Genomic DNA, 24,892 nt, shown 5'->3' with positions numbered 1-24,892 from the left:
GATCTTACTATTTTTAAAATATTAAATTTAAATGTTTTAATTTTTAAAAAGTGTTTAATATCTTTTTTTATATAAATATTATTAATGTAATTAGTGTCAATTTAGATAAAAATGATAATATTAAACATATTTTAAATATTAAAAAATAAATTAAATCTTTTAAAAATAGTGAAATTAAATTAAAATTTTAAAATAAACAAAAAAACTAAAACATAATTTAACCAATAATTATATATACTATAATACCAACATAAATTTAAAATGATGGAAGTTTTATAAGAAAGCGACAGCGGAAGCAAGTAGAGTCGGCGAAACCGAAACGAACCATAGTAAGCTTGAGTTTCGCAGTTCTTTTCGATTTCTTTTCTGATCGGCGCGGCGCGTAGAAGCTCAACACCTTGCAGGTATCTACTCTTGGCATTTTCTTTACTTTCATATCTCGGTGTTTATAAACTCTGAAGATGCATCTCTCTTCTTTTTTATTTGCTGTGTCAAGTTATTGTAGGAGTGCCTATTAATTTTCGTTACTTACGTGAGATTTAGTTGTTTACTTTGATGCAGCTATATTAGGTTTAGCGGCTATGCTTTCGAATCAATTTGTTGTCTAATTTCGTTGCTTATATTCGGTTTTTGTTTTTATTTGAAATGAAATTAGGACCAGAAGTAGTGAAGTACTGTTATTTTGAGGTCGAATTGGCAGCAAAATGGAAGAAAAAGATGATTATGAGGAGTATGTGCCTGTGGCCAAGCGTCGGGCTATGGAAGCTCAGAAGATTCTCCAACGCAAAGGGAAGGCCTCTACTGCTGCTGATGATGATTTGGAGAAACTGGGAGTGGCTGAAACTAAGCCCAGTCTTCTGGTTAAAGCGTCGCAGTTGAAACGGGAACAGCCTGAGATCAGTGTCACGGAGCAGATTGTTCAACAGGAGAAAGAGATGATTGAAAACTTGTCAGATAGAAAAACGCTCATGTCTGTCCGCGAATTGGCCAAGGGGATCACTTATACAGATCCTTTGCTTACAGGGTGGAAGCCGCCTTTGCATGTGAGAAGGATGTCTAAGAAGGAATGTGATTTGATCCGCAAACAGTGGCATATAATAGTTGATGGTGTGGATATCCCGCCCCCGATTAAGAATTTTAAGGATATGAGGTTTCCAGAGCCAGTTTTGAAGAAGTTGAAAGCTAAGGGGATTGTACAACCAACGCCCATTCAGGTGCAGGGCCTTCCTGTTATCTTATCTGGGCGGGATATGATTGGGATTGCTTTCACGGGCTCCGGAAAAACTCTGGTATTTGTGCTTCCTATGATCATGGTGGCAATGCAAGAGGAGATTATGATGCCTATTGTTCCAGGAGAAGGTCCATTTGGTTTGATTATTTGTCCATCAAGGGAACTGGCTAGGCAGACTTATGAAGTGGTTGAACAATTCTTGATACCTTTAAAGGAAGCTGGATATCCTGAGCTCAGGCCTTTGCTTTGCATTGGTGGAGTGGATATGAGATCACAGCTCGAGATTGTGAAGAGGGGTGTTCATATTGTTATTGCCACTCCTGGAAGGTTGAAGGATATGTTGGCCAAGAAGAAAGTGAATCTTGATAATTGCAGGTATTTAACACTTGATGAGGCTGATCGATTGGTAGATTTGGGATTTGAAGATGACATAAGAGAAGTTTTTGATCATTTCAAAGCTCAAAGGCAGACTCTTCTATTTTCTGCCACTATGCCAACCAAAATTCAGAACTTTGCCAGAAGTGCTTTGGTGAAACCTATTATTGTCAATGTAGGACGTGCAGGGGCAGCAAATCTTGATGTAATTCAGGAGGTAGAGTATGTTAAGCAAGAGGCAAAGATAGTTTACCTCCTTGAGTGCCTTCAGAAAACCCCACCCCCTGTTCTGATATTCTGTGAGAACAAGGCTGACGTGGATGATATCCATGAATACCTTCTGTTGAAAGGAGTGGAAGCAGTGGCCATTCATGGAGGCAAGGATCAGGAAGAGAGAGAGTATGCCATTGCAGCCTTTAAGGCTGGAAAGAAAGATGTGTTGGTAGCAACTGATGTTGCATCCAAAGGTTTGGATTTTCCTGATATTCAGCATGTCATTAATTATGACATGCCTGCTGAAATTGAAAATTATGTCCATAGGATTGGACGAACTGGAAGATGTGGCAAGACTGGTATAGCAACAACATTTATAAACAAGAATCAAAGTGAGACAACATTACTTGATTTGAAACATCTCTTGCAAGAAGCAAAACAAAGGATTCCCCCAGTTTTGGCTGAGTTGAATGATCCAATGGAAGATAATGAAGAAATCACGGACATAAGTGGGGTCAAGGGATGTGCATATTGTGGTGGGCTTGGTCATCGAATCCGTGATTGTCCCAAATTAGAACATCAGAAGAGCATGGCAATTGCAAATAATAGAAAAGATTATTTTGGATCTGGAGGTTACAGAGGGGAAATTTAAATGACATCTTTTGTGTACCAAATTTCTTTGAACACTATTAGGTTATGTTTCATATCTGTAACTTTTAAATTTTGTACCATGAATTCTGATGACTTTCATTACTCCTGTGTACCAATTTTCTTTGAACACAACTATTTTAATAATATATGTTCACGTAGCAAGAATTTGATTCACAACTATTTTAATAATATATGTTCACGTAGCAAGAATTTGATTAGCATTTCTTTATTGTTACTTCTGGTAGATTATTAAGGGCTAGTTACTGTAATAACACCGGTTCTGACAAAAGAAGAATGATTCAGAACGTAGCGAATGTTTTCTGGGTATGTACTTTCATATGTATTATTGTATGTCATTTTTTCTGGCATTGTTCAATTGGTTTATTTCCATTTACTATGGCTTCTTATGTGAACTGATCTGTTAAATGTGTTTGTTCATCAATGTTCTCTTACTTTACAGCCTTATAACCTAAATGCAAAATTGTCTAGCTCATTTTTGCCTAGTTTTGTCTTATGTTTGTAGATTTATAAGCTTTGTTTTGTTGTATTAGGTTGATTATAACTTGTATGGCATGGGTCATTTGCACCTATCAAAGATGAAGTTCCGCCACCCTATACCTGACACTTGTGAGAAATTTAATATTGATAGCCAGCAGCAGCATAGAAAGGTGTGTTAATGTTTTTAGCTTTCAAAGTTCCCCTATTTCCCTTGTTTGATTACCAAACTTTTATCTGTTCAGATGATATATGCCTCTTGTTTATATTTGATATCATAATCTTTTGATTAGGCAGATTCAGATGGTCATGCATGTTCGGAGTCAAGATTCTGGATGTCTTTCATGGTCCCATCTGAGTGGATGTGGTCTCTCCCAAACAAATCCAGTGCCTTGTCAAATGACGAGGCTCACTGTCCTAAATGCCAAAGCACCTATGAGCTTGAAGGAGATACTTCTGTAGATGGTTTGTCTGGTTTCATAGCCATACCAATTCAAACACATGTGCATGAACACATATACTAAAATATGTAGTGTTGTCTTCTGCTACAGTTGTTTCCTTATTATGAAAATATTTGTGATTCTTGATCAGCAGTTTAAAATGTATTCATCTCTTTTGTGGAAGAACATATGCATAACGTTTTGATGATGCCAAAGCATTGTAGAAGATAAGAGGTCAAGTTAAAGCAAGTTGATCAAGAAACAAAATCTCAAAGTATTAACTAGATAAATCTTGTCAACCTAACTATATATGTAAAAAGAAATCTTTAGAAATATTGCATAAGATTACTTGGCCATTAAAATAAGGATTTCAAGAAAACCTAAACTTAATCTTTTTTAATATAAGAATAAGTTGTTTGAAAAGAAAGCAAAAGAGTATTCAAAAGATTAAACAAAAATATATTTAACTGGAAAATAGAAGTTTTCTATATCTTAAGTTTTCAAAAAGATAATTTTGGTATTATCAGTCTGGTAATCGATTACCAGGACATGTAATCGATTACCAGAGGATGAAAACTTCTCTGTTCAAAATTGAAATGTTAAACGTGCTCCGGTAATCGATTACCAGTTATTGTAATCGATTACCAGAAGATGAAACTTCAAAGTTTGAATTTAAATTATACAACGTTTCAAGCATTTTGAACTTAAACCATTGTAATCGATTACCAAGTCTTGTAATCGATTACCAGAGCCTATTTTCTGAAAAATTATAGAAAGTTACAACTCTTCATGAAAAGACATAACCTAAAAAACAATTATCTATAAATACCTATAATTTTTCAGAGGAAGGTTACAAGCTCAATTGTGAAAATTCTCTTTAAAAATCAATTGGCCAAAGTCATTTGCAAAATTATCTAAAGAGTTCTACTAGATCAACAAAGTGTAAAATCCACTCTTCAAAAGAGAGTTGCTCTACTTTACTCACTTCATCTATTGATCTGTAAAGGAGAAAGTGTTGTTCTCCTTGTTGGTTTGTGATTCTTAACACAAGGAAAGAGAATTCCAAGGTGTTGGAGAATTTAATTCTTGTAAGAGTTACAAGAATAGTGGAAATCTTAAGTGGGAGACTTGAGGACTGGATGTAGGCAAGGTTGACCGACCAGTATAAAATCAAGTTTGCAATTCTCTTTCCCTATACTTTTAATTGTGATTGTGAAGTTTTTGCATCATTACATACAATTTTTTTATGATATTGAATTAATAAGAAAGAATTTCTAAAAAACTCATAAAGGAAGAAAAATTAGATAACTTAATTCACCCCCCTTAAGTTATACGAGGCTACTTGACTAACATCTTTCACAAACATGCTCAGATGTCAACATGGTGCAGTCACTTGTACCAATATGTGAGGTAGCCTATCATGATTATTCTTTCTATATCTCTATTTTGTCATGTTACATTGTCTGGATTTCTTCTAAATTAATTGCCTTATATTATTTCAGGAACAACAGAAACGGACTGGGATTCAGGAGACTACCATGCGTTCTGATCATTGCAAACCACTTCCAGAAGATGTTACGGAACTTTTCTCTGTTGGTCTTGACTTTGAGAAAAAAATTATTGAATTGTGCAGTGAAGCTGAAGCCTCTTTATTTTGTACTCCTCCTGGGAAGGAATTGAGGTTTGTATGCAGCTATTCTCACACGATGGAAAATTTATTAAATTTTGCACATGTGAAGCATAACAATCCTTGAATTGTTGCAGAGAAATAGACATAATTGGATCAGCATCTCCACCAGCTTCATTATGCAAAAATGCCTTGTGTATAGTTTAGAATATCATAGAATATCTTAACACCTTGAATTGTTGCAGAGAAACAGACATAATTGGCTCATTATCACCACCAGCTTCATTATGCAAAAGTGCCAAATTGCATGAGGAAGGGACTGACACAAGTCTTGAAATGTTGACTATGGATGAAATCCGATCATCTGAAATGATTGGAACGTTGGACATAAAGGCAGTAACTTTTTCCTTATTTTTCTTCTATCTTTAACAATATATTCTCATAGTTATGCTTAACTTTTCTTTTAACAAAATAATCTTCTTCAGTGGTTGGGTATTGTTGAGTAGTGTTTAATTCATAGGGTATGTGTGTGTCTGTTTGTTTTCTCTCTATTATGTATATACATTACCTATAAAATAACTAAAATACTTTTCCTCCCACCTTTTTCTGAAGAAGATATATCTTTCTGCGATCAGTTGCTCCGCATGTAGTCAGGATACCATGAATGATTTAAACAGAAGGATTGTTTTATGTTAAATCTATGTTACCTGCAAAACAACAAAAGTACTTTTCCTCCCACCCCTTTCTCAAAATATATCTTGCTGTGATCAGTTGTTCTGCATCTAGTCAGGATCCCATGAAAGACCTGTTCAGAAGGGTTGTTTTATGTTGAATCCTCTATCTTCCTGTAAATCCTTGCATGGAATCACATACCTTGACTAATATTTTTTATTGTTGATTCTCTAGATCCTAATTACTAAATTGTGTAATTTTTTTTTTTATTATTTTTCTGGTGCGCATTCACGTGCTGCAATATACCTGAACATTAATCCCAATGATTTCATACACTGCTTAATCTCCTTTACAAGAGTTGATAAAAATTATTTAAAATTTTTTATGCAGGAAATATTATCCTTTGGATTTTATTTTTTATTAATGGATTCATTTTTTCCATATAGTTTTTAGTTTTTTAAAACTGTATATGGATATTTTATCATGAATTATTGAAAATTTCAGAAACCTGTTAAAGAAATAAGAAAATAATGTACTCAGGCACTTCTAGATTTGTTTCTTGTTTTTTCTTATTTGTAGGACTAAATGGAGCCATTGGGAGTTAGTTTTTTAATGGCACCATTCAACATTTGGTTTTCTTTTAAACAATTTGGTCCATTCAATTTTTTTGTATTTCTGTATTTCCTGCTTTTTAGGCTGCTGATAAGGAAGCACAAAATCTTCTTAAGTGGCTTGCAACTTCTCAAGCTGCAGAGGATAAAACTCTGATGATGAACTTGTTTATGAAACAATCTTGACTCCCTTGTTACCTGCTGCAACCATTGATAAGGTGCTGGAGGAAGCTAATATGGCTTATGAGAGTGAGTCCCAAAAGGAGTGTCAAGATATTCTAGATTCAATTGATGATATGCATGTGTTGGAGTTACTAGAGAAAAAGCGTTCTCATTCCTTTGATCACAATGGTTCTATTGGAGCTTCATCAAAAAGTATGCTACCCCAAGTTGATGGTTCTAATGATGATGGGCTCTCAAGTCCACATGTTGGTTTCTCTGGAACCTCTTCTCTAGTTGAGATAAATAGTGAATACAAAAGGGCTTCTGAGTACCACGTACTGCACAATACTGGCACAAATACAGTTAGTAAAGATAAAAGGAATAAACAATGGGGATCTTTGCCTTTTTCCATGATTGATAAGGTTAATGATGTTGGAGAGCATGCTACTTTACTTGAGACTCATCCATTTGAAAGTGAGACCGGAGATTCTGCTCACTCAGATTGCTTAAACACTAATGAGGTTAGAAATAGTGCTTGTATTATAAGGAACAACGACAAAGATACTTCAGATTCAAACTGCTCTTTGTGAGAATTGATGAGGCAAAAGCGATCCTATCAAGTTGAACAAGCTGAATTCGAGTCTGGAACTACTAAAAAGCTTCTTTTGGACAAGCATAGGGGACCAAATACATGCCTTTGGCAAAACCAACTGGATTTAAAAACAGTGCAAACTGATGAAGAAGAAAAGGAACACCAGAAGAGTTGTGGCCGCAAAGTTAGCAATCATGCTAATTTAGTGTATGGGAAACTACCTCTTCCAGCTGTCAGTGATGGTTTTTTACAAACTACGATGCCAAAAGGCATATGTTTTAGCCAGCATGAAATGGAAGGTGTAGAAGCAAGTAAAGTGTTGAGGAACAGTACAAACGGAGGGTCTTCTTTAAGGCATGGTGGACCTGAAAATTTTCATTTTATCGATTCCATAGGCCAATCTGTGGCTTGCATGGGTGAAAACCTTATAGTTTGCTCAGCTTTTACAAAACCTATGGCTTCTGATGCCTGTACCAAAAATCATTTGTTAGACACTTGGTTAAGAACAGCTGCTGTTCATACAGTCCGAGCTCCTGAGAGAAGTTTGCAAACCGATTCTTCTGCTACAAGTAGTGTGCAGAGCTCATTAATTGATAAAAATTCTGGCAAATATAATTGCATGGATCAAAGTTCTCATGGAAACATATCTTCTGTGCAACATGATCAGATGATGTTTTATGTGAATTCTTTGGACAGAAGTGCTGCAAATTATATGCAAGTATTGTTAAGTGAAAAAGTGGATAATCAAAAGGTGGGTGAAAATTTGTTGCATGACACTATTGGTTCTGAACCCACCGATCTAAAGGGTTGTCAGATGAAATTAACTAAAAGCAAGAACCCCCTGGTTGATAAGAATCTTGAAAGTACTTTGTCCTTGCCAACCACCTCTAATACCAATTTACATTTGGACGAGAACAGCTGTGATGAAATGCCAGGTTTTAACTTTACCTTTTCAACCCAGTTTCCCTGTTTTTTTTTTTTTTTTCTTCCTTTTTAACATTTGTTTCTCCAAAGGAATTGGTGAATCTGTGATTCAGTCTAATGGCATGCCTTGTTAAACAATAAAGCCTCTCTCATGCTAGGTTATGTATTAATAGCTGTTTAGCCTTTTTTTAATATTTTTTTGACACCTAACTACCATTCTCTGAAATGACCAGTCTACAGATCTTACAAAGGAAACTGTGATGGTGCTTTTATGTTGCTTTATCTATCTGGAGGTCCAACCATTTAATAAAAGTTTTTAACGGATAGCTTTCATATATTGACTTCCCACACTTCATCGTTTTTTTGGATTCAATGCTGATTTATTTGACATTACTACGTTGTCAATAATATGATTTAACTTTTGAAATAAACTTTGATAGAAATTATTTCTTTCCACTGCTGGATGGCTTCTCTTTTTGCAATTGTTTTGGGTGGAAGACACTGGCTGGCATGAGAGAGGTTATGTGCAAATACTATTATGATTCTTAATATCTGATAGAAACTCATGATGAGGCTAGCAAAATTTTACAAATTGATATCATTTTATTCATGGTCTCCCTCCATGTGGTACTGGAAACTTGCATTTTTTTAAATGTTCATCTTAATCATATACACATTTAGAGGCACAGTATAATCCTGATGAATCTTGGTGACTGGATTGATCCAGGAAGTAATACATTTTATGAAATTTTGTCACTCAATGTTAGTATGTTATGTAGCTGATACCCACCTAGTGGGATGAGGCTTGGTGGTGGTTATTGATTTTAGTTTGTTAATTGTTATGCTTCTAAGTTTTCTGGTCTGATCGTACTGCATGTTTAATGAAACTTCACACTATATTGTGTTTATTTCTTGAAGGGAATGCTTTGGATGTCTTTCCTCCCATTTCTGCGAGGGATTCTCTGAAAGAGGTGGAAACTTGCAACAAGTATGGTCCAATTAAAACACTTACATCTAATGGGATGAAGGGTATCATCACTCACTATCAAAATGATGGCTCTCACCTCTACCTATTAACACCTAATATTTTGCCTCCTTCTGCGGTTACTGTGCATAGATGGCTATGTTGTGATGAAAGAGGTATCTACTAAACCGCGATCATTGATTTATTTTTGCCCATATTACTTACTCTAGGAAATTCACTAAAGAAAAACACAGCCATAATTGGTGTACAAGTTACTTGTTAGCAAATCATTTGGCAAAATGTTGGTTTTTCTTCAGCCAGTTGATTATTGTTAGTAAGAACAGATAGACCTAAAGGTGAAGAATGGGGTTCATGTCTTGTTCAGGAAGACACTGCTCTGAATTTTATAGTTAAATAAGTTTGTTTTACAAGCTTTTGCAGCTTTAGAAAATAAAATAATAATGCATAAAGCTAAAGATACGAAACTAAAACATACAAATAAGACTAACAAAAACATCCTTGTACATCTAACAATTGTGACAAGTTAATACCTGGATCTGGTCATACTAATCTTATTTCATCTGGGCATATTCCTGATCATATTCATTAAGAAATAGATGCAGAGGACAAGGGTGTACATAAATGTGCTACTGAGACTGAACCTCTTATGACTAAGCTGTATCAAGATGCTCATACAGAAAAGAAGCCTCCATGCACTGGAAAAGGACAAACAGAAAGAGTGAAAACATGCCTAGATGACTCACAAGATATTTCTCAGATATCAGGTCCTGATGGAAAATCAACTTTTACCCCTCTAAGTCAAATTGGATTTCCAGACCCTGCGAGTGTTGGCTGTGGACAGCAACTTACATTACTTAGTATAGAGGTGTTGAAAATTGTTTTGTCCTTTTCTTTTCCCAGCAAATTTGTGCATGACTTATAAAGTTCTTTGATGCCCCTCAAATTTTCTTGATGGATTCTGATTTGAAGACCTTAATTTAGGTATTTGGTGTTTAAAATAAATTTTTCCTATAATTTTCTAAGAACCAGATCCTCGATATCAGTGACAATCACACTAGTAAGTACCGACACGGCTAGCAATAGAGGTGTCGGGGTATCCAACACTCCTTTGACACCAACACAGCCGACACGTCTTAGACGTGTGTTAGACACATTTTTGCAGTTTTTTTTGTTCTTTTTTGTTTTTTTTGGCTTTGACACCTTTTCTTTTATCAATCTTTTTAATTTAAAAATAGAATTGTATTAAATAAATTTTTTATTTTGCTTTTGTAAATATTGTTTTTTTTTTTTTGCGAGTCTTTTTAAAGATCTTAGCAAGTTGTTTGTTATTTTTATTTATTTTATTTTATTTTATTTATTTTTATGTAAACTGGCAGTCTAGTATATAGTAATTTGTATGTTTTAGACTTTAGCTATGTCAGGGTGTCCGTGCCGGTTTCGTGTCAGTGTGATTCACACATTCACAAGCACACACACAAGCATCAAACCGTCAATCCCCATTATTGGTCATGCTTAAAAGTAACAATGTTAAAACTCAATCAACCTTCATTTTGATTTGTTTTATTTTATTGCCAGTTATTTTTATTGTTAGATGCTTTATGGTGATCATGTTGCTTCTGTTATCAAATCAACTTGCTATAGGTATATTCTCCACTTCCAAAAACTTATTCATTATTTTTTGTTTATATTGAATTAAAAACCCAAGGGAATACTTGTAACTAGGGATCAGTATCTTTTTATAACGGGAACTAGTGAATCTATTGGTCTTTTATTGCTTGATATTAAAAGGTAAAATTCTTTTTTGGTATTTATTATCTTTTAATTATATATACGATGCAAATGCAATGAATATATCTGAAACAAATGCAATGCAGTGGGCGGCAATTATGATTTATGTGATTCAGATTCACAACACACCCAAACCCAATGCAACTGTCACAACTTATAAAATATTTCCATTTATTAATTCCACACTTTTTCTTAAATAATTTTTTTTATCACTCGAATTCACATGACGATTTTAATTTAGAGACCTTTAAGTTCCAAAACAATATATATACACGTAGGAAATCCTTAATTTGGTCTTCATACTAAGACTGAGTTAGGAATGTATTATTCGTTCATTAGATCAAATTAAGTACTAAATTAAGAATGTATAAGAGATTTATTATAGTATATTAGTTTAGGATTTCATAGGATTTTAAAAGATATTTTTTAAAGTAAAAAAGTTCATTAGTATTTAATCATGATCTTATGTCACTTAAAAATAGTCACTTAAAAATAATTAAGTGGTATTCAATCTAGACTTTTAAGATTATTTAAAAAGTCTATTAAAATTCATTAGTATTCATTTGAGACTTTTTACAACTTAAAAGTAATTCATTATTGTTATTCAAAAATATAAGGATTTTAAAGGATGGTTGTATTAAAGGGATTTTGAAAGATTTTTTAGTGTTATAAATACCAAATTCATGATTTTATTTTTGAATAAAATTAAATATTTTAAAAAATTAGAAGATCAAATTAAATAATTTAAAATTTGTGATATTAAATTGAATCTTAAAATTAAATAGAGAACTTAAAAATATAATTTATTAATAATTATATATACATGTTAACTAAATGTAAATATTCACATTGATTTTTTTATGATTTTAGTTATTCATTTTACTGTATTTAAATAAATTATTATTTTAAAATTAATATATTTTATTTCTTAATAAATATTATATATAAATAAATAAAAATTATTTTTAATTGTTAAACAAGCTGAACAATCTACCAATCCATGTGACATGTTATAATTTCTATATTATATTTTTATGTAGGGTGAATTGATTTATTTCGTCACCCCTACTTAAAAATAAATTATATAAGATAGTTATTCTAATTCATATATGACGAAATATTTTAATTTTTCAAATTTTAAATTTATATAAATTTAGTTATTTATAATGTAGTGACCAATAAAATATTATCAAGTTGGTTCATATTGATATGAATTATTCATATGATACTGATGTGAAAAAAAAATCTAAAAATGGACTTATCTCATATTATTTTATCTTATTTTTAAAAATATATTGGTAGAAAATATATTTTTTTCCAATATTTGTTATATGATTAAAAAATTTATTCGTAGACATAGAAGTTTCTTAAGAAAACTTTCATACTCTTATACTTTTAATTTTTTTTAAAAAAAATGTGAATAAGTTGATTCCATTATGTGATAATTAATTTTTTATTTTTATATTAGTTATTGTATGAAAATCATTATTAAATAATAAACATACCAATATTATACAATACTATTTGTTTCATATTTTTATCCATTTACTATTATTTATTATAGTTTTCATCTAATAAATAAAAGGATACAAAATATAAAATAAAAAACTGTCAGTCCATATGAAAATCAGTTATGAAAAAATAAGTGTATCTTATAAGCTGACAATAGACCAAGCACTGTCAATCCAACTTCTTAAAAGCTGTATCTCATTGCTGTACTCCTGGAAATAAGTGTCCTTCTCTAAAGGTTACTTAGATAGTTAAAAAAATTTTGTTTCTATTAATTAGAGTTTGGAATTGAATTATGTTTCCCTTGTATTTTATATTTTTTTTAATGTAGATTTATGTTAAAAAATTAAAGTGAACAATTCATAATCGCACCAAAAGTTTTTAAAGAAAATATTAGTTGCTTAATTAACTTTGATTTTACGTGAATTCATATCTTGCTAGATGCTGAAATAAAAAAGGAAATACAATACTTATTAATATTTGACTCTAAAATATAAATAATTAACTTAATATAAATATATTATATATAAAAATTTTAAAAATAACTTAATATTATAATCATATATTTATTCATTCATTTATTTGATTTAATTCCTTTGTGTTAGCATTATCTCACTTCAAAAATTATATGACTCTATTTAAAGCGTTCCTTCTAGCCAAATGCTTATATTCTCCTTTTTGTTATATATATATATATATATATATATATATATATATATATATATATAATTTTGAAATTGAAAAAATTCAGGATATAACATCCATCTTACCATAAAATTATGAGTGATTTGAAATGGTCAGTTAATAAAAATATCAGCACTCAGAACCATGCTAGCTTTATTACTTGAGTAGACAAAGACCTTTTCGTAGATAACAATTTACCGAATGCAATGTCTTGACTGTGACCAATCGTAATTTATTGACCAACTACTAAATTTCTTCTCTACATTTTGCACATCCTTTTCATCTGATGGAAACTTCGTGAGCTGAGAGTGAAGTTCTAGAGTGACAAAACATAAAGAATAACTACTCACTTTCTCACACGAGGGGGTAAAGTGCAAGTAGTCCTCGATTATTTCTTTTAGAAAGTCATGTTTTCTCTCTGGAAATTATTTTGAATCAATTTATAAAGTTATTACAAAAAGTATATGTAAGAATAATATAACTTTATTGACTTAAGTTAGTTGCCAATTATATATATATATATGAAAAAGTTTCCTTAAATATTGGAATTTTAGAGCAAAATCAATATTGCTCTTTGTCAACAACTTTAACTCTGCCAACTCTTCTATTTCTAGACGTTTTATAACAACTTTAATAATCATAACATTTTTTTTTATATAATTAATGAGTGTTTCTAGTTAAACATGAAAAAAATCTTCCTAAAAAATTTAATAAACACTTAATAAATAAATATCCTCTCTCGTGATATGATCTAAAATTTAATTAAATATGATCATAGCGATTGAAATTTAAAGGTAAACAAATATATCACCATTAAACCATAAAATAATTTGAAATAATTTTGTAACAGAAATATTCTGTTTCAAGGTAAGGTTAGAGTAGAGGATACTTTATGTTGGACAGGATATTGAGAGGATACTAGGATTTAATTCTAGAACATCAAACAAGACTCGGGTACTGTATTTAATTCCGATTGATGTCCTTCAACTTTATCAAATTAGATTTAAATTTCTGTACAACTGCGATCAATAATGAAATAAGTATTATGTAATTAGAAATACTTCATCTACATTGATAAGGCCCATAACCCATTACCAATAATAAAGTAGGCCTCAAATAGAATTTATTATACAAATTTACAAGGATAAATGTACCTTGGCAGAAAAAAGATGCATCTCTCAGACACTAACTGTGTACAATGGTTGTGATTTGTGACTTATCATAAAATTGTTAAAACCTCCACTCGTTATACTGAGTCCTGACTAGTAAAAATGTACAAATTCCTCATAACTACATCCATTTTACACACATCATTTGCTTCAACAATTGTCGTGTTGCCTAAAATTGGTGAAAAATATACGATTGTAAATGCAAAACAATTGAGATCCAATATCATCTTATCTTCCTGACATAAGATTCACAAGATTTTGGTTTTCATAGAAGGAACCAACATCCCAATCATCTGTAGTTGAAGAAAGTGTCATAAGTGCTACCACAATAGATCTCATACTTGGACGGAGTTGGGGATTGTCTTGTGTACATGCTTTACCTAGTTGTGCCATCTGCAAGCCAAAACAGTGACCATGCATAGGTTGACTAAAGTTGAAATCATAAAAACAAATGTTCAAAGGGTTGAGTCTAACAAATGTTCTCACCTTGCGGACTGAATCAATTGGGTAGTTATCCCCAAGCCTTGGATCAACTAGTTTGCAGAGATCTTCCGTAGGATCCGGCTGACTAAGAACTCCATCAAACTGTATTACATAATAAAATTTAAGAAATTTAATATCATAGTTTAGACTGATGAATAAGCATGAAGACGGTTGACTTGAAAATATTAACAATGACTACAACAATGAAAATTATTGAGTAGAGAAATAAAGATTGACCAAAGCTACGAGGCCTTTTGAGTCAGCTTCAGATTCGCTCGTCTTGACAATTGCTTCCTTAGCTGAAATAAGTTCATAAAGAACAACTCCAAAAGCATACACATCTACTTTGGGAGAAACATCTCCGTATTGAGCATACCTTCACAGACAAAGCCATGATAATCATTAAACAAATCTACATGCATAAAGAAGCGACCTTCTGATTTAACTGAATTCCAATGCAAGCAAATCTTAGATATATAACTTATATATAATAGAACATAATCAAATATAACTATGTGCAATTGCTTAAATCTAAAACTCAATGCTTAAAAGAATAAGCCAAGAGACTTGACCAGTAACTATATGATATGCACCAAAAATCAACTTCAAGATTTCAGTTTAATTTCATTTTACTTAAAAAGAGGGTCTTGTCGTCCTTTTAAATGCTTGTCTTTGGTACAAAATGCATTGACCAAATTCCAGACAGAGGAACAGCTAGAAATACATAGACATTAATTCATCTTATTGAAGATTATGTTGAACTGTGTTCTGGTGTATTATCCAGTGGAAGTTTCCAGAACAACTTGTGCATGTTTATGATTTGTGGCAAAATCAGTGACAGGAGATCATGTTTTCAATTTAGGGAATGCCAATAACATAGTCGCCAACTGCAATGGATGCATTAAAAATGACACGCAAACTTGAAAAGTAAACTTTGTTAAATGTTCAATATGAATAGCACCCTCTTATATTTAAAGAACAAGTTATCATACTCTGGTGGCATGTATCCAAATGTTCCAACTAAGCGACCAGTGGGAAGTGATGAGCTTCCAACTTCTGTCAGTTTGGTCAATCCAAAATCAGCAACCTGCGTATATGAGCATTTTATAAGCTCCCATAGTGATTCAAATAATAAAACTAAAGATAAGACCTCAAAACATATTCAACCTTCCCCCGGAAGTTTTTGTCTATTAATATATTTGCTGACTTTATGTCACGATGAATATACACAGGTACTGTATGCTCGTGAATATATTCAAGACCTCTGGCAGAATCCAAAGCAATCTGCACCCGAGTAGCCCATGGCAGAGGTTCTCTACTACCTGGCACCATTATCACTTCACTGTCAACTCAGGACAATTACAACACATCATAGGTAAATAAGAACTAAACTATGGATCAATATAACCTGCACCACGCAGATGTTGACTTAAGTTTCCATTCTCAATGTATTCATAGACAAGGAAAAGAGAACCCTCAATACTGTATCCGATCAATCGCACCTGCATAGTGTAAAGAGTTTAAGCCATTCCCAAAACAAGATGTAAGAATTTATGCATAATGAATCATGAAGTGTCTATGTGTATTACAAACATATAACAGATAAATGGAGTAACCAAGCGTGTAACAGAAGTTCTCCCACTCCCCCAGAAATGTATGTCAAAAGCTGGAAGCTTAAAAACTTTATTGTAAAGATAGAAAACTGTTAAGCATTGTAAGATGGTATTTCGATCTTGTGCATACAAGCTTTAATTGAATTTTTGGATTCCAAAACCAATCCATTGACACCATATAAACAAAATATAGATACACCCTCTGTTTTGTCTGAAATGTTCTTCAAGGAAACAGAAGTCTCTTAACAGCTGGACTAGGGAGAGTGTACTTTTTAGGACTGATGACCGAGTACAAGCAACAATCTACAGGAGGAAAGTGTGTGCTAGTTTATCATAGGAAAAGGAAAGGTTCAAAGTGGTAACAAACTATTAGAAGGATAGGAGAGTTTGTTGGTTGTTATTTGGATAACTGTAACTTAACTCCTGTCCTCGATTAAGTAAAAGAGGTAGACATTGAATATATTGTTTAACGGGCAATTTCCAGAGTAAAAGGAGAAAGATCCTCTGGAGGTATACTCATATATCTGGGTTCTTGGGCTATAATGGGTTCTTGGGCTATAATTTTCTTTCTATCAAAAATAAAGAAGCATTTCCAGAATTCCTTTCCCCTTTTGTGTGGCATTTTACTTGGTAGGTGCGATTTTTTTTACATCAGAAAGAAGATCCTAACACAATTGGTCTCATATGATTTGGATGTGTGTGATTTTTGATGAGTTTGGTATTGTCCCCTGCGAGTTAGACATGCTCCATGTTTTTTATGCAAACTGTACTGCTATAACAACGATTATATTTCTTTGGCACTTTTGTTTGAAAGTAGACTTTGTGATGGTTCTAATGGTTTTGGAAGCACCTATTTTGCATGAGTAGAGACTTACTTATGAACTTATAAAGATGAGTATGAAACTGGACCGATTTTTGAAAACATCCTGTTTTGAGATGAAATGGGAACTAATTTTGACACATCAATGGTGTTTATAAAAATTTGAGAAAAATCACATGATTTCCTTGATGAGATGAGATTGCCCCTGTTTAGTTTTAGCTCAATATGTTGACTTCCTATTTTTAAGATTTCTCTCATTCAATACACTTATTTGAGAAAGTTAAGGCATTATAGGAGTCAATGGTTCTTTTATGGTTTAAGTTAAAAAGTGAACCTAAGAACTATAATTTTATGTATCTATATATTTCTGCATCTAAAGTCCATAGTTTAATGTACATAATATATCAATTTTTCTCACTAAAAGTCTTCAAGTTTCATTATTTAGAGGAATTCTCAATCAAGATTTTGTTGATAAAAGAATATTAAAAATAAGAAAAATTATGATTTCAAGAAAAGGGCTTGAAAAGTTTTATTGTTCCATGGTCCAACTCATGTAATAATGCCAGAGAGAGACAGTTAAAAGGGCATACATCATGACATTGTTTTAAAAGAGATCCCCCTCAGCAGGTGCGGAATAAGGGGGTTAGATTTGAACCTTCAATTTATAAAAACGTCTCGTACTAGGTGTTTTTGATTATTTTGAGGTTTTCCACTGAGGTCGATAACATTGACTGAATGTTGACCCCACTGGGATGAGGAAATGCTTTGTATGAAGTGTAAAAGACCTAGTAATTAGATGTATAGTGCCAAAAATGAGGATAAGAGTACCCCATGCATGCATATGATATAATAAAAAAATTAAACTGATTGGCTGGCACATTCACTCATTGCATTCATATAGGGTACTAACCCATCTCTTTGAATATGATGGTTGCTATTGATTGGTATATTGGGTGTGACTAATGTGCAATGACTGATGTACCTATTGTTTTAATCTCCTGCTTCATGCATTATTATACAATCTCACTCCTCCTTTCTCAGTGTTTGTGATTAATTTCTGTTGGGCAGCATATTAACGAGCAGGATGATGAGATGGCCAGTCAAGCAGGCCACGAAGAAGTCTGGAGCATCACCAAGGAATGCTTATGTCATTTCTTTTACTTGTCAAGTTTATGTTATTTTATATATTTGTTTTCTTTTAATTTTTTGTTGTGGGAAGCCAAACTGTAGGCTATGATTTGTTTCCTTTTGAGATACCCAGTTATACACTTTGTATATGTACCCAGTTATATATACTTTTTATTCTTTATGCTTTGTGTGACTTTATGTTATTTTATTTCTTTGAAAACAAAACCCTTGTTGAACAATGGCACTTGAGGGGATTTCTAACTATTTTCTATATATTTACGCATCAAAGTTTGAATAGATACCCAGTGAAGCTTGTCTCCATTGTGTAGTCAACTAACTGTTAATCGGATACCTGAAGATTCCTATATGTCCAACCCTATGACACTGCCAGTTCTTAATAATATATATTCCTATAACTGTTATCAGGTACCTGAAGATATTAGTTATTCCGCCATTCGTTCCACTGTATGTTTATATAGATATTGAAATAAAACCCATTTTCCTCTCATTGTTGCTCTTCCAACCATATAAGGGAAAGTAAATTTACTCTGATTTTAATCAGTTGCCATTTTGCATAAAATCTTTCTATAAAAGAGCAAAGTATTTCCCCTCAAATTCCCAAACTTGAATTAATCATCCCTACTTGTAGTTTTTGGTTTGGTGACCTGTGACAAATAGGGGATTCATTTCTATTGTAAATTCACAATCACATTGATACTTGTCAGACGGTACTCATCTGAAATAAAGGTTTGCTAATTTCCCTAATTCTGAACCAGTATGAGTATCTATCATAGAGCTTGTTGAATCCTTAATCAATATAGTAGCTTTGCAAGATAAGTATTAACTGATATTCAAGTCTAGTAGTGCCTTTATAAGTATTAACTAATATTCAGCACTCATTATGTGATTCAAGTTTGAGATTCAAACCTACAAAGCAATTTTTTCAGCTAATGGAAGCATGCAAAGAGTATCAAATTAAATTCATAATTAAAATTGAATATTAACATGATAAAGAGATGCTCACAGAAATAGAATACTTGTAATAACAGAGGAAAGCTTTAAAAGAAAGGTAAAGATAAGGGAGAAGGAAAAAGTCAATAAGTAGAGGCATGATAATCTGGATTCCTGAGAGAATTACTGTTAAAAACTTTTATTAAGAACATAAAACCTCCTTAAATTATTATTATGACAGAATATCATAAAAGAAAAATAAAGTTTAAGGCTAAGCCCAAATAATTGAAAATGAAATCAAATTGAACATGCATGGTATCTAAATCAGTTCCCTAGATGAATACAATAACAAATTGAAGCAATATGACTAAATTCAAACAGTAATCGACTATTTCCAAATTTCATAAATTCGTGATGCTACTCTAATCGCTGTATGACTAAATTCAAACCCTAAGTCTATGCCCAAGTTAATGCTAGATCCATCATTGAAATCCCTAAAAATTCTCTTAGAATAACTCTCCACCTGCTGGTATGTAATCCAACAGGAACACAGTAGTAATACTTAAAAATGCTTAAAGTTTTAAATGATTAGTACCAGGTTAAGATGATGAACACGTGTCAAAACTTTCAATTCAGCAAGAAATTCTTTTGATGCTTGCATGTCCATCTTCTTGATTGCAGCTTTCTGCGTGGACAAAAGTTATTGGCTTATATAATGAGCATATAGGTTCTAAAAGGAACAAGATGAATGACTCTTATGAACAAACACTTTGATCTATCATGTAGCATTATAATATACAGCATCATGTAATGAACGAATATAGCTTTTTTCAATGACTGAAATGCATCATGCTGCAATTCAAAATAAAGGAAATACATGTTAAATATCATGCAATAATTTAAACTTCAAAGAAAGAAAGTATATAAAACAGAGAAAATGATAGGATAACTATTCATGAAATTGTGTTTCCTTCACTTCCTCTTATCCAGTTTAGTTGTTCAAGTCTCCTAATAAATCATTGTAAAATCATTTAAAGTATTTGTCAGTCCTTCCTCACAAGAAAGGATATCAACAAGAAAACCATGCATCTCGAACAACCAAGTAATGACATTTAGAAGAATGACATTTAGTGATAGTATCAGAGACAGTATATCGCCATCTTCAGTCCCAATTAGGCAAGAAAATATACTGATCCCATTTTGATCAATCATTAATTATAAAGGTTTTCAACCCGTCCTCTTTTATTTTCATTCAATGTTTCAATTATATTGTATAATAGCTTACCATGTTAGATAGATTGTCACATGGTATCTATAAAGTTATTCTATAATCTTCTATTTCAGTTTTTCTTCATTCAACTGACAAAGTGACAATCAGTAAAAAAAAAAAATATATTGATAAATCAATAATGACAAACTCATTAAAGAAATAACAAAATGAAACTTTTGTTAGAAAAGCTTTCAATAATAGTAAGTTATACATGTGATTACTAACCTCTCCCCTCAGCTCTGCATAATAGACAGACCCAAAACCACCTTGACCAATTTTATTAGCCAAGCTAAAGTTATCTGTGGCAGTTGCCAGCTCCTCATATGTGAACTCCACCGATTTGTCCACTGTTATGCCTGTGATGGCAGCAGGACCACCAGGTCCGGAAGTTTCATTTGCACTACTACGAGAGGTTTCATCTGAAAAATGAAGCACCAAATCATTTACTTTTATATTTTAGAACATGCAAGAGCAAGAGCCACTGAATGTTGGACAGGGTTCCAACAAGAGTAAAAAGGTAGGAATAGCAGAGATAAGTTTGATGCACTGGATGATTGGAGCAAGAAAAGAAGAGATTAGGAACAAATGTACTTGGGAGAAAATCAGAGTAGCACCTATTGAGAAGAATGTTATAGACTCCAAGATGTAATCACCCATGTCAGGGGTAAAACTATAAGAGGATCTAGCCGGAAAAGTCATTCAAAAGGAAGATTGCCCAACTAAAACTGAGAGGAAATCCGAAGAAATTTATAGGAGAATCATTAAACAAGATTTATCTACAAGGATTTTCTTAAAATTGAAATTTGGTAAAGCATGATGTCATCATTTGTTCAATGTAATTGACCCCTTCTAAACAGATTAGGCAAGGTTGTTGTTGATATTGTTGCGCAAGTCAAGAGCAAAGGGATCATGGTATTTGTTTTGATATTTAAAATAAAACATTCAGAACAAGTATAGCAAACAACTCATTTATATGGATGCAAATAAGCTCATTAAATAGAATAAAAAATCCAAGCTTTTTCTTACCCTAACTTTTCTGTATGTTTCACACTATTTTCTATAGTAACAAGATCAACAACATTGATCCAACATATATAAATTAAACCCTGCATGTTCCAAGCGATGTTAGTATGACAACAAACAGTTAACTTTTCTACCTGGATTTTATTGGAACTGAGACATGTAATCTACAGCTAAAGGGAAAATGAGGTTATTTCAATTAGATCTTATATGCCATAGGACAATTGGACAACTGTTAATTCAGGGGTAATTTTCAGCACTGTATTATTCACTCTATCTAAAGGATTAGGTACCAGGTAGAGGAAGGTGTTGGAAGGAATTGAATACTTTTTGAAAATGTATCCAAAAGTATGCAAGGAGTATCAGTGTACAACATCGATACTTTTCATTTTTGGAGTATGCAGGTTCATAGTCATCATCTAAAGGGAGAGAAGGAGGTTATTTCAATTAGATATTATACAATATAGGACTATAGGAGAACTGTTAATTCAGGTGTACTTTTCAGCACATTACTATTCACCCTATATAAAGGATTAGGTACTAGGTAGAGGGAGGCATAGGAAGGAGTATAAGCAGAAATAACTATACCCTTCCCATCTTGAGCAAAGAGTGCACTGGAATCTAGTGGAAGTTCCACCTTCCGTATCTTCTTCTTCCGGAAATATCCCACATAGAGACAAACTCCCAATAACAGAAGACCTGCCACAACTCCAACAGCTATTCCTGCAATAGCCCCACCAGGAAGACCTGCTTAAATAGAAGCAAAAATATGAGATAAAGTAGCATTATCCTTTCTGCTTTTAGTATAGGTTGATCATAAGTTTATATAAATATCAGACAAAAACATCGCATGACCAATTTTCTGAGAAGAAATTCAAACCTCCTGAACTGCAGAAGAAAATGAAAAGAAGTCATTGCTTTAGTCAATTTACTGGAGATTGAAAAGTAATGCAACTACATAAACAGATTGCAAACAAAGTAGCATTACCTGGACGACAAAAACACATAGCTACCATTTTGATCTGGAAAAAAAATAAAATAAAATAAAGTTAGAGGCATATATTAAATATTTTTAGTACATGGGAAAATATTCAAAGATTGAGCTATACATATGATGTTTGTTAATTGTTAGGAATTCATATGCTTGAGTGAATTTTAACTACGTAATCCACTTGTAGGCAACATCCTGCAGAAATATTTACTATTTTAGTAATAGATGCTTCATACAAGTTGTCAGACAAAAACGAAGTTACAAGCCTTAATTAAATAGCAAGTTAGAAGACTTCTAATTTTATTTCAACTTCCAAGGATAAGCAAAAGGAAAGAATATCAACATCACGGCCTGCTCCTAAACCCTAGGTGAATCATTTGTAGGCATCATTTCCTCAAGTGTAAACAAGTAGCACATCATTATCGAATCCTTCAACATCATCCAGCGGCCACACTCCATGGGTAACACATAATCAGTACATGATATAATAAAGCATCCTGACTAGCACACAAACAGCTTCCACATTCAAACACTCAAAGAAACACAAGATTAAAAAAGGACAAATCATACATACAATTCCATAGGTGCATATAAGTTGTACGTATAATTTGGTGTTATTCTCCAATCAAAATTAGAGTTTTCTTTTGGTAATCTATGCTGATATTTAATACAAACATTTATTACATGGATTACCAAGATGTCATTTAAAGCACCTAAGCAACTACATATAAGTTTTATCCTTTAAAAGATGGTCCACGGAATGGGGAAGGCTTTTGAAGTCTCAGCAACTGCTATTGCAGCCACATCAACTGAATTTGTCCGTTAAACTTCAAGTATCAAACAAAACCACAACTATGACCACAATTTTAAACCTTACACCATGGGATTACCTGTTTAGATAAACTTTTCCATAAGCACTTTTCGGAAAAAAAAATGCAAAAAAAATAAATGAAATAAGCTTCTTCATGAGTCAAAACTTAAACATACGTTAAAAATAATTTTTTTGGAGAAGCTATAGGAGAGGACTTCCACAAATTAGCTTAAAACCTGTTTGGGTAAACTTCTCTAGAAGAATAGAAAAGAGAAATGAAATAAGTTTCTACATAAAATTAACACTCTCTCCTGTTACTTCATCAAAATCTTATTTTTAAGATATGTATAAGCTAATTTTAGCTTATAAAAAAGCTTATTTGAATCTTTTAATTATTTTCTTCTCATTTCACTTTTTCTTTTGGAGAAACTTGTCTAAACATACCATTATGCACAAACTATTTTTAGCGACAAGTTTATTTCATTTTAATCTTCCTCATTCATTCTCCTGGAAGTAATTATAGAATTATAGACAAGTTTATACAATCATGCCCACGTCCAGCAAATTCATAAAGAAACACAAAAAAAAAATAATAATAATAATAAATGCCACCTTTTCCAGGAATATAAACGAGTCCAGTCCCTTGGTTGAAATTGACCCCAGGATTGTACCTCTGCAGCAACCCCGAGTCAAGCCCAACAGAAGAAGCCACAGAGCCAAGGGTGTCCCCAGGCCTAAGAGGGTACGTGACGAACAACCCATAACCGCCAACGTCGCTGTTCCCGCACGAGCAATTAACAGTGACATTGAGCGTTCCCGTGTCGGGAATGTTATCAGGCGCGTAACTATTGAACCTCCTCAGCCACGCAACGTCGGTGAGGTTAGCAAAGACGGTCCGCGCAACGTAATCGTAGGTGTCCTGCGACTGAACGTCGTACTGAAAGGTGTGCGCGAGGAACTGCTGGTCGACGCAGTCGCAGGGGAAGGGAACGTTGACCCTTATGAAGGCCTGAACGCTGTCCTTGTTGGGCACTGTGTCCTTGTTGTAGGCCACTATGTCCTCGGGCTTGGTGAGAAGCGCCGAGGGCATGATCTGGGAGATGTAGGTGAGGTTGGAGCCGCTCCACATGTAGTAGGACCCCAGTGCCACTGGACAACCCTGCTTGCACGCGGATTCCACTTCCAAGGGTACGATAACGAGTACGAGGACGAGGAGAACGAGGATGAGGAGAAACCTGAATCTGGGTTCCATTGGAATGTGGGTTTGGAATGCTGTTGATTGATTGAGTTGACCTGGTTTAGAGTAAGAGAAGAAGATGATGATGATTCGGTTCAAGTGTGATGGCTTGCCTTTTACTTTGACTAGTTCTTTGTTTGAATTAGGACTTGCCATTTATTATTATTATTATTGTTCTAATCGATTATAATAGAGAGCCGCCTGTGTGGTTTGTCTTCTTCCTGCGCCTATGTCATTGCTACTAAACGGTTAAGTGGTAAACTCCAACGGGTATTATTAGATTCTTGTCGATATAGCGCGACTAATGAATGCAACATGGAAAGATGAATCTGGAGAGGATTAAAAATCAAATTACATAAATTTAGAGTTAAAAATTTATTTATGATAAAAAAATTTTTTGTTACATATTGATGACAATTAAATATGTTTTTAGTTTATAA

The 24,892-nt window shown here is 33.0% G+C and overlaps 3 protein-coding genes across 5 annotated transcripts; 2 read left to right on the top strand and 1 right to left on the bottom strand.

The window, feature by feature from the left end:
* The first annotated feature begins 247 nt into the window (after positions 1-247).
* On the top strand, positions 248-3,138 carry LOC109803656 (DEAD-box ATP-dependent RNA helicase 35). Of its 3 annotated transcripts, XR_014431367.1 has the most exons (4): positions 248-404; positions 656-2,512; positions 2,716-2,794; positions 3,022-3,138. XR_014431367.1 is itself a non-coding variant. In XM_083068020.1 (3 exons), exon 2 carries the CDS (start codon positions 705-707, stop codon positions 2,469-2,471), a length of 1,767 nt encoding a protein of 588 aa, XP_082924146.1. In that variant the 5' UTR covers positions 248-404; positions 656-704; the 3' UTR covers positions 2,472-2,512; positions 3,022-3,138. The 3 variants fall into 3 exon arrangements, 2 of the variants coding, with proteins under 2 accessions (XP_082924146.1, XP_020220919.1); XM_083068020.1 differs by lacking the exon at positions 2,716-2,794; XM_020365330.3 differs by lacking the exons at positions 2,716-2,794; positions 3,022-3,138 and having other exon boundaries at positions 656-2,635.
* LOC109803686 (DNA polymerase zeta catalytic subunit) lies at positions 2,560-9,345 on the top strand. The gene is given in 10 exon segments (XM_083069494.1): positions 2,560-2,579; positions 2,716-2,794; positions 3,022-3,138; positions 3,259-3,430; positions 4,760-4,815; positions 4,908-5,086; positions 5,278-5,539; positions 6,400-6,460; positions 6,463-8,004; positions 8,912-9,345. Coding segments are annotated over 10 exon segments (2,721 nt in total). The 3' UTR covers positions 9,145-9,345.
* A 4,643-nt stretch (positions 9,346-13,988) lies between these two features.
* LOC109803334 (lysM domain receptor-like kinase 3) lies at positions 13,989-24,623 on the bottom strand. Its single transcript, XM_083068019.1, is given in 13 exon segments — positions 13,989-14,521; positions 14,615-14,713; positions 14,849-14,987; positions 15,604-15,698; positions 15,779-15,933; positions 16,020-16,113; positions 19,719-19,808; positions 20,619-20,812; positions 22,002-22,163; positions 22,253-22,282; positions 22,285-22,301; positions 22,402-22,435; positions 23,828-24,623. Coding segments are annotated over 13 exon segments (2,055 nt in total). The 5' UTR covers positions 24,609-24,623; the 3' UTR covers positions 13,989-14,356.
* Positions 24,624-24,892: the final 269 nt, after the last annotated feature.

Source organism: Cajanus cajan, chromosome 2 (assembly GCF_000230855.2).
Source record: "Cajanus cajan strain Asha chromosome 2, NIPB_CcT2T_4, whole genome shotgun sequence".
NCBI lineage: Eukaryota > Viridiplantae > Streptophyta > Magnoliopsida > Fabales > Fabaceae > Cajanus > Cajanus cajan.
This window is presented reverse-complemented; position numbering and strand designations above follow the sequence as displayed.